This window comes from Coffea arabica, chromosome 1e (assembly GCF_036785885.1).
Source record: "Coffea arabica cultivar ET-39 chromosome 1e, Coffea Arabica ET-39 HiFi, whole genome shotgun sequence".
Classification (NCBI taxonomy): domain Eukaryota; kingdom Viridiplantae; phylum Streptophyta; class Magnoliopsida; order Gentianales; family Rubiaceae; genus Coffea; species Coffea arabica.
In genome coordinates this window covers 10,564,501-10,574,251 of record NC_092311.1, presented here as the reverse complement: position 1 = coordinate 10,574,251, position 9,751 = coordinate 10,564,501, and the positions used below count along the sequence as shown (strand labels likewise).

Here is a 9,751-nt window from a genome sequence, read left to right as displayed (position 1 = left end):
TACTACAGAATGTTACTTGTACCATGTTGCGAAACTTGAAGGCATGCAAGGGCACAAACCGTCAGTGTTATCTTCGGGTAAAGAAATTCGGGATATTACACCTGATCAATCATTATTGGATTTTATTAGGAAGTAGTTGTTGTTTGAAGTTTACTCCATTCTTGGGGCTTTCAGGGATTCACTCAACTGTGCCCAGTAAAAGGAGTTAACCGGACATGGCCAACGAACAAAAAGAGAGTTCAAGAACCTCCATTCTCTCCCTTCCGACCGAGGTGCTATCCGAGGTGCTTGTACGTGTCGCATCTTCTTCATCCACTGATCTTTTTCGGGCAAAACTATGGTTCATTTTGCTATTGATGATACAAACAGGAAGAGGCGCATTCTTGTTTGACATGTGCTTTTCGTTTGAGTTTAATGGATCATTTCTCTTATTTTGCAGCTGTAAGTTGTTTTACGAAGTTTCGGAGGCAGACAACATTTACCAGCGGGTGTCACTCGACAAGTTTGAAATCGTTCCGTGGCAAAAAAATGACAAACTGTCGAGGTTCTTGAAGAAGTGTAGAGAAAGCAAAAATCCAGAAGCCTTGTATCGAAAAGGAATGGTAAGCATCGGGCCGATCTTCCGTTTGCTTGAATATTCTGCCTTTTCATTTGAAGTTGGTAATGAACAATTTAGTCATGTACAATATAACTCCTGCTCAACGTTACGACAAGTTGGGTTGCTTTGGAACGTAAGACGCAATAAGTGGGAAAATTCGGTAATGTTTTAAATGGAATAGCAATGAACTAATATTCCACAAGCATACTTGAGTTACAAAATTTCTAGACTAACCTCACATCATCTCTTTCATTTGAACTTCATTGTGATTTTGGTCTGCACACTTTACCCCTAAAAGATTGGCCTACAACAGGTTACTACAGCTTTGGGCCCCAGTAAATAATTTTTGTCCCGCAGCCACTGTTCCGCCTGCACTTTTTAACTTTTTCGTTAATATTTCAATCAGTTTTACGCAACACTGTAATATCAACCTTGCACTGCTTAGGTTGATTATTTTACGGACAAGCATAAGGACTCAGCATTGGAATGCCTGGAAGAAGCTGCCAATTCAGGCCATGCCGATGCTGCATATGCGCTGGGAATAATTTACATCTTTTTTGGTGGGGATGAGTTAAAGCGCCAAGGTATTTTACTGCTGAGCGGGATGAAGAAATCCAGAATTCTGAAAGGCAGAGTGAAACTTTGCCGTGAAAATTTGCGAGCGCTACTGAGGATGATATGGGTCAAGAATCCTATGTTTCTAAACCCAACGCTCATTTGTTGTGCCATGACACATGACAAGAAAACATCTTCATGGCCTATGGATGCCGATGACGTGGAGGAGAGTACATGTGAAGGCTGCGCTTGCGATGAAGAAATTGGAGCAATTTGTGCTGCCCTACCTTATCGTTAGTGTATAAGATTGAATGTTGAGAACTCATTTTACTGCACAAATTTGTCACCATCGTGTACAAATTAATTATGTTTGGCAACTGAATTGACCGCTACTTCTTACTCTCTTAATATTACTGGTATGAAAAGCTAAATAGCTTATCTTGGCCCTTGTATGTTCTGTATTTGATCGAATCATTCATGAAGTTAGTATGACGATTTTCTAAAAATCCGGTGCGTTAACAAAATATTAGCACACTGAAATACGATTGGTGTTTTAGGGTCGTCGGAGGAGATTGGGCGGTAGTCTACAGGGCTCATTACGGTCTATATTTAGCAATGTACATATACACGTAAAAGTACCTTCAATACATTATTACATTTTTTTTTTAATCCGGCTAACCTCGAACACGAGGGGGGACGCCACTCCCAAATTTATTCAAAAATAGACACAAGAGATGTTCTGTTTTGAGATGTTCGCCAGAAGGGCTAAGACAACCGTACAAAAGGCATTCGCATCTTATCTAGGCGGGCTAGCCCCTGTATTACATACATATGCAAACTCAACAAAACACCGTTGTAGAGAAAAGTGTATGAAATGTAAGAATAAAGGATGATAGTTAGAAGGTAAAGAGGGAACTCCTCAGCAGTGATCTACGTGACGGATACTGTACTGAAGTGAGAAGTTTAATAACTACATAGGAAATGGTGCTAGATTAGATTGAAAAAAAAATTTATTTATGGAAAAAAGGGTACTCTGTTCTTATAATGGAGGAAAACCATATAGAGTTGGTCTTTTAAGAGAAAGTGATACTATACAGAATGTGACCATGATTTGATTTATGAAATTATCCAAAGAAAATTTAGAATAATTTTGTCAATTTAATTAATTAATTATTATATATATTCATATAATGCATTATATAATTATGCTAATATATTATATGGTACAAAGTACAGTATATATTTATTATAATGTTTAGTATATATTAGTATACGTATAAGTAATAGGAATCATTATAATTATATAATATATTATTACTATATACACATATATATTATAATTATATGCACATATAATATACATTTATAAATATATATAAATAGTAATATGTAAATATATATTATAAAAATATTTATAATATACATTTATAAAAATATTTTAAATATATAATATACTTTATACTCATATAATATATTAGTATAATTATACAATGCATAACATAAATATGTATAATAATTATTTAATTAAATAAACAAATTCATTCTAAATTTTCTTTGAATAATTTGATAATCCAAATCGTGGTCACTTTCTGTAAAGTATAACTTTCTCGTAAAAGACCAGCTATTTATGGCTTTCCTCCATTAGAAGAATAGAGTACCCTTTTTTCATAAATAAATTTATTTATCAGGTAAAATAAAAATAAAATCGATTTACAATAAAAGACCAGCTCTTTATGGTTTTCCTCCATTATAAGAACAGAGTACCCTTTTTTTCATAAATAAATTTATTTATCGGGTAAAATGAAAATAAAATCGATTTACAATAAAAGACCAGCTCTTTATGGCTTTCCTCCATTATAAGAACAGAGTACCCTTTTTTTCATAACTAAATTTATTTATCGGATAAAATAAAAATAAACTCGATTTACAATAAAAGACCAGGTCTTTATGGCTTTCCTTTATTATAAGAAAAGGGTACCCATTTTTCGTAAATAAATTTATTTATCGGATTAAATGAAAATAAACAAGTTCTTGAATAAAATGCCAGCTCTTTTTGGCTTTCGTCCATAAATTATCCATTTTCTGATTTTTCCATAAGCTAATTCAGGGGAGGTTTCTGAAAGTATCCCTTATAATATATGTGTATATAATATTAATAAATTATATAAATACATAATTACATTTGTTATTATGAATAGATTGTAATATAACCCTTTGTAATTTGGCTTGCGCATAACCCGCTTGGAATACACGCTTGAATACCGAATCGGGTTGATTTTCATTTGACTAAATCGGGTTTGCCTCCCCTCCACGCCCGTCCCCGCCTGATAAATTATCCCACAAAAAGCTTGTCTTTGTTGAACTTCGCATCGTTTCTCCTGTTAAGCCCATCAAAAGCTTCGTTGTTGTGTAAACACACTGAAAAGCTTCGGTTTAAACTTTCCCCCCCTTCTGAAATTTGGAGCAGTTCGAAGAGTTTTAGGTAGCAAGGTCCAAATAAATCGAATTTATCACGTTCGCTTCCTCTGTTGCTCAGAGTACTCAACAATTGAATCGCATCCCGAAGCAAGCATAGGCAGTAACATGGAGGCTTGTATGAGTCTTCCAGTGTATGCAGGCATGTGGGTTGACGTAGAAGCTCTCGCTGGTGAGTGTATCGATATCACGGAATATCTTAATGCCCAAAATTTGTTAAATTTCATGGCAAATAATGACAAGTGCTATGATGCAATGGTTAGGGAATTCTATGCTAACTGTAGGGCAAATAAGCAGAAGTCTGTTCTGCGTTCTGTGGTTAGGAATGTACACATGGAATTGTCTGCTGAGATCTTGTGTTCAGAGTTTGGGTTGGTTGACAGTGGATACACTGTTGACTATAAACGGATTAAGTCAAAGAATGTAGATAAGGTTGCTGTGAAAGGGTACAATGACCTAGAATTTCTTGGAGAGATTAGGCAAAATGATGACAGAGTTATGAACATGGGCAAAAAAACTAAGTTTTATGCGCCGTATATGAAAGTGTTGCCACGGCTGTTACATCTAATAATAACTCACAACATTGTACCTAAAGCCGGAAGTATCACTTCCGTTAGTGCTTTAGAAAGAGTTATATTGTGGCATATGTTACACAAACAACCCATCAACATAGGCAATTTGATCATTGCAACAATGCTCAACAGGATTAGGAAGATTAAGAGTAGGGAAAATAAGAGAACACATCTCCCTTTTGGTATGTTGCTGACCATGCTCTTTAGGCGCTTTAATGTGCCATTCTTGGCTAACCATGTTGACAAAGGATTTTACGTCCAAAAAATGGGAGTATCGTACTTCAAAAAACTGGCATTCAAAGCTGAAGATGGTGGTTGGATGTGGAAGAATCCTATACCTCTGCTGCTGTCATTGGTCAGACTGGGGACGCGAATAGAAAAGTTGAAGAAATAAAAGAGATGGATAAGGGGGAGAAGTGTGCTGGGGTCGAGGTGCAGCCGGTTGTGGGGGAAAAGGCACACCTTGAAGATGTTGTCATATTATCTGAACAAACCAGAAAAGGGGCAAGTGTATGTGACAATGTTATTTTACTCCTTTTTGTTTCTTCTTCTCGATGGCAACACAGGAGCATAACCCAATATTTGTATGACTAGGTTGTGGATAAAGTGACACAAATTTTACAAAGGGTTGGTGCCATCGAAGTGAAGGACTGCGGATTTGAGACATTGCCATTTCTACGAGATGTAAGACATGCTCTTGCGTTTTCCTGTAATCCCCTTTATATGTGCTAATACCTTTATTGTTCAGTGTGTACCACAAGTTTCCGGCGTAGCACCTGATGAATTGAAAGAAGCCGTATGCTTTCATGTCAGAGAACTCGTCCCGCAGATGTATGTTAATGTATCGGTACTATCAATGGCTAACAATGATCTCGCTTTTATCTGATTATTGTAATCATGTCAATCATTGTTCACAGCTGTGCCAGTACACTAGATAGGCAGCATCTCTTTGATATTACAAGAGAAGAACTGGAGCAAGTGATGCTTCAGGAGACATGTCTCAATGACAAAGTAAGTTTTTTATGCGATTGCACAGGCCTACCTTGTTCACTGATCTCGCTTTGTATTTCCACTCTTATTGAATGTTTGAATTTGTTCCATTCTGTGAAGGTTGTGACCCAGTACCTTCACTTACTCCAGAAAGAATATAAGCAATTTGTTTTCTTCAATCCTATGTTTTGGGTACGTAAGGAAAATTATTGTATGTGCTGTTGTGCTTTGCAAAATGTGGACCTAATACTTGCTTCTCAATCACTTCGTTGTAGCTGAAATGCGTGTTAAACTATCCATGCATATCTCCCGCAACCAAAAAGACATTCGTTGATCAAAGCAATGACGACTCCATGACAAATCCTGAAAAGGTAAACATTAGCTATCATTCTCGCCTTAACATTCTTATACAATATGAGTAGCAGCTGCATGTTAGTGGAATTGGATTCAGCCTAATATGCCTTAGCTTTTAACACATTCGACATTGCTCATTGTATGCGATTGCAGATTTTTTTCCCAATCATTTATTCAAATCATTGGTTGCTCATGATTACACATGTCAAGGACAAAGAAGTGTACATTGTTGATTCTATGGACAATTACAAAAACTTCTACCAAGGTTTGATGCAATCTGTGGTGAGTAAACTTCAAAATCGTACCTTAGTTTCATTTCCGAAGAAGGTAACATATTTCTAACATTCGATACTTGCTGTATTTATTTCCTTTTTAGGAATGGATTTTGATGGAAATTTTCCATGAAAATCAACCCTGGACATTTATTCTTGTAAAACACAAACTAAAACAGACAGACGCGGCAAGTTGCGGGGTTTTCACCTTGAAGTTTGCGCAATGTTGGGCAAAGGGGTGTCGGCCACAATTTGTAAGTGGACAAATGGACAACCCCTTGTGGCAAACTCACTTTATTGCATCTGACATTGTTTCTGAATGTATGTACAGCTTGATGTTGTCATTGCTAGAAAATTTATTGCCTGGGAGATCGCTTTGGGGAAACTTGCGGACCCGTTTGCTTATGTTGCTTTCCTGATAGAAAATAAACAGGCACATGAGGCTGTAACCAGAGGAGATTTGCAAGATGATGCTACCAAGGATGTGGGGCATCAGGAAACAGGGAACGGTACATTATGTCTCGCCTTTACTGTAATTGGTTCTTTGCATATGAAGGTAATATTAAATTTTAAATTCTTTAGGGCTGTAGCAAATTATTGGTACGAAATTAATCATTATATAAAGGAAACCATAAAAAGTGTATGTATCTCTGTTCCGATGCATCTCTTTGTGACCATCGCATTCAGAAATTGCTTTTCTACTCCCGCTATTCCATTATTGCAGGGCTGCTGCTCACGACATTGTGATAAATTCTCGACCCCAGAACTTTGCTTTACACTTTCCAATTCTTCTTGTTTGATTTCGCATTATGACATTCAAATTGGATCTCACATGCAAAATTCATGTGTTGAAATGCTGTATGCCTTCAATTTTTCCCCAGTCGAAGGTACAAGGGTAACAAAAATCCCGCCAGAACTTGTGTCCGCCAATGATTCAAAGAAGAAGCTTCTTATTCTTGATTTGAATGGAGTGCTTCTGGGCAGTGCATTTACAAGGATGACCAGAAATCGGGACTTTAACTTTAGACCACATTGCTTTGAATTTTTGAAGACGTGTCTGTCATATTTTGAGGTGGCTATTTGGTCATCAAAGTTAAGGTATCCGCCAACCTATATTTGAATTACTTCATTAACTGGAACGTCCACAAGTTTTTCTGTTATCATTGGAATTCAAGACATTTGTGTTTTCTGCAGCCACAATATTCAACCAATGTTGGACAGTCTATCCAAAAAAATGAATGAACGTTTGGAGCAGAGACTGTTATTTGTTTGGGTGAGATGTCATTTACAAATTACTTCGATTGTGTGTAGTCAGTCAGTGTGTAAGACCTCTGATTAATGAAAGTCGGGAACAATCAATAATGTGCAAGATCAGTCGCGGTGCACTATGACACAAACCAGCCTTAGGGAAAATTCAGATAAAACGGTGATGTTCAAGGACCTGAAACATGTGTGGGGAGAATATAAGTCGTACAACAGCTCTAACATGATATTAGTCGATGATTCTCCGTATAAATCATTCCTTAATTCTGTAAGTGCACCATACCCATTGATCGTTATGTTGTATATGTTCCGGTATGCACAAATAACATGATCAGGGCTAACTGTTTCCATATTACTCATTCTTCAGCCGTACAATGCCATCTTCCCCACCTCTTATACATGTTACACTGTACAAGACAATTATTTGGGTAAGATGCGGTTCGCGATGCTTTGAAATGCGGCTTTTGCTACGGTAAGCACAGGGTGTTTCGCTAGCCTGATACAAAACTTATTTGCAGATCCTGAAGGAGATTTTGTACGACACCTGAAGAAATTGGCCAGTGCTGATAATGTACAAGATTTCATTAAGCGAAACCGTTTTGGACAATCACCCGTAACAGAAGGCAGTGTGGATTGAAACTTTTATGTTAATGTTGTCAGCAAGCTTGGACTGCAGAACACAGCAAAGCAAGTGACGCGTAAACGGGAAGCCCCAAACAGATATTCTCCGGAGGTATCCATTGCATTCATGTTTAGGAATATGTTCACAATAGTTCAACACCTCATTATGATAGCTAAAATTGCGTCTGATCATATGCACAGAGCAAGAAAAAAAGACTGTTGTAAAACTTGAGGAAGATCAGTTTATGGACCGTTCACTGTACGGAAGCTTCTCCAAACCATTGGAAGACTGTTGTGCTTTAGTGAGACACTGGGCATGTCTAATTCATATATGTTGGTACTACTTTCTTCCCTTACTTTTGTTTTTGTTTGCAAAGGGCCGTCGCTGAGTTTTTTTATGCAAATTCTAAAAATGTCGAAGTTGGGAATGACGTATGTTGTCTGCAGGTTCCCGAATGCACATGAGGAAAATTATCAGATAATGGCTGTAATTGCTGTCAAATGCAGGATGCGTCAGCCATATACTCCTGCTACAAACGTTGGCATGTAGTAAGTTTAGCATGTTTTCATTCTAATTGTTTGTTGGCAACTTCTAGTCTAAACATTAAGGATCTAAATGTCACTCACTAAATCTATCCGTCTGGTTAACCTCTCGGATAATACTAACAGTTGGTCAGGGAGCAATGGTTGACATTAATTAAGCTAGGCTCCTTGCTTTGCGTCTGTACCAAAATAAAGTCCAGCAATGGAATCTGTTAACCAACATGAAGTCTGTATGCGTAATGTATTCCTTTAGCTAACCCCTGGTTGAATATGTTATTGGATAGTGAAAATTAGCTGCTAGACTAGGAGCTTAAGATTGCCTCACTTTTGAATGGGGATGTCTATGCTGCTGACAGGCTTGGAGAACTTACAATACTTTTGTGGGCTTGTATTGATGCATTCGTTGGACAAATTGGAATACGTTATTGAAGGGATGCACATGACACAGGCACAGATGTTTCCCATGATGCAAATGGTTTGACGGAACAGGTAACATACCCAGCAGCTTGGACATACCCCTTGTTGGGGATGTGACTTCAGGCTGGAAGGTTGTCTTGCATGAAGAAAATGGTTCAGTCTATTATTGGAATATTGAAACTGGAGAAACTTCATGGGAAGTTCGTGGTTTGCCCAGAGTCGTGTTTGTGTAGACAGTGCAAGCGATGCGTTTATTATTGAACGGTTTCATGCAGAAAATGTAATTGGCTGGATTCTATGATTCCTGCAGCAAATACTGCTATTATATTCTTGCAAATATGCCATGGGTATAGAGACACGTGCAGGGTATGGAAGCAATTTGTAGTAGAGCAAGACTGCTGTGGTGGTGCTCTTGGTTTGGTGTTCAATTGATTGTTAACATAAAATTATTGTTCATTACACCCATTTGCATAGCTTTTCACTGTCTGGTTTGCGTAGAACAGCAGAATTTTGTTAAATTCACACGAATGCAATATTGATAGCTTCGTCAGGACCACCAGTATCTACAGTCAACAGGGTTCTTAACTTGTTTTGCCCGTCACGCGCGAGCACTAGGCTTCTGAATGTACGGTTAAATACCCCTTTCTCTTAAACAAAAATTTAGATATCGACTTTAGGCTTACTTTGGGAGTTTACGAAGGAAGAGAAGAGAAAAGAAGAGATAACTTAGAAAACAAAGGAAAAGATGCATATTTCGTTTGGGAGTTCAATGAAAGAAAAGAAAACAAAGATCTTTCCCTTACTTGAGAGTTGGAGAGATGTGGAAAGAAAGAATTTTATGAGAATGCAACTTTACATATTTGCCCTTTCAATTTTTAAATCAAAGTCCAAAGAATAGTTTTCTTTTTCCAATAAATAGAATATTTGAGCAAGACAAATTTCTAAAACAATTGCATATGCATTCCTACAAGGTGAATAATAATAAGTTGCGTTTCCAAATAATAAGTTGCTATTTTTTCCTTGCATCTTGAACTATTTGCCCAACTTTACTCAAATGTTAACCTTCAGCTCATTGAGATTCCACATATATA

The 9,751-nt window shown here is 37.3% G+C and overlaps 1 protein-coding gene across 1 annotated transcript; it reads left to right on the top strand.

Annotated features, from left to right (window-relative positions):
* Window positions 1-215: 215 nt before the first annotated feature.
* LOC113737865 (putative F-box protein At1g67623) lies at window positions 216-1,451 on the top strand. The gene is made up of 3 exons (XM_072069285.1): window positions 216-340; window positions 440-602; window positions 1,044-1,451. The coding sequence occupies exons 1-3, from the start codon at window positions 216-218 to the stop codon at window positions 1,449-1,451; spliced, it is 696 nt and encodes a 231-aa protein (XP_071925386.1).
* Window positions 1,452-9,751: the final 8,300 nt, after the last annotated feature.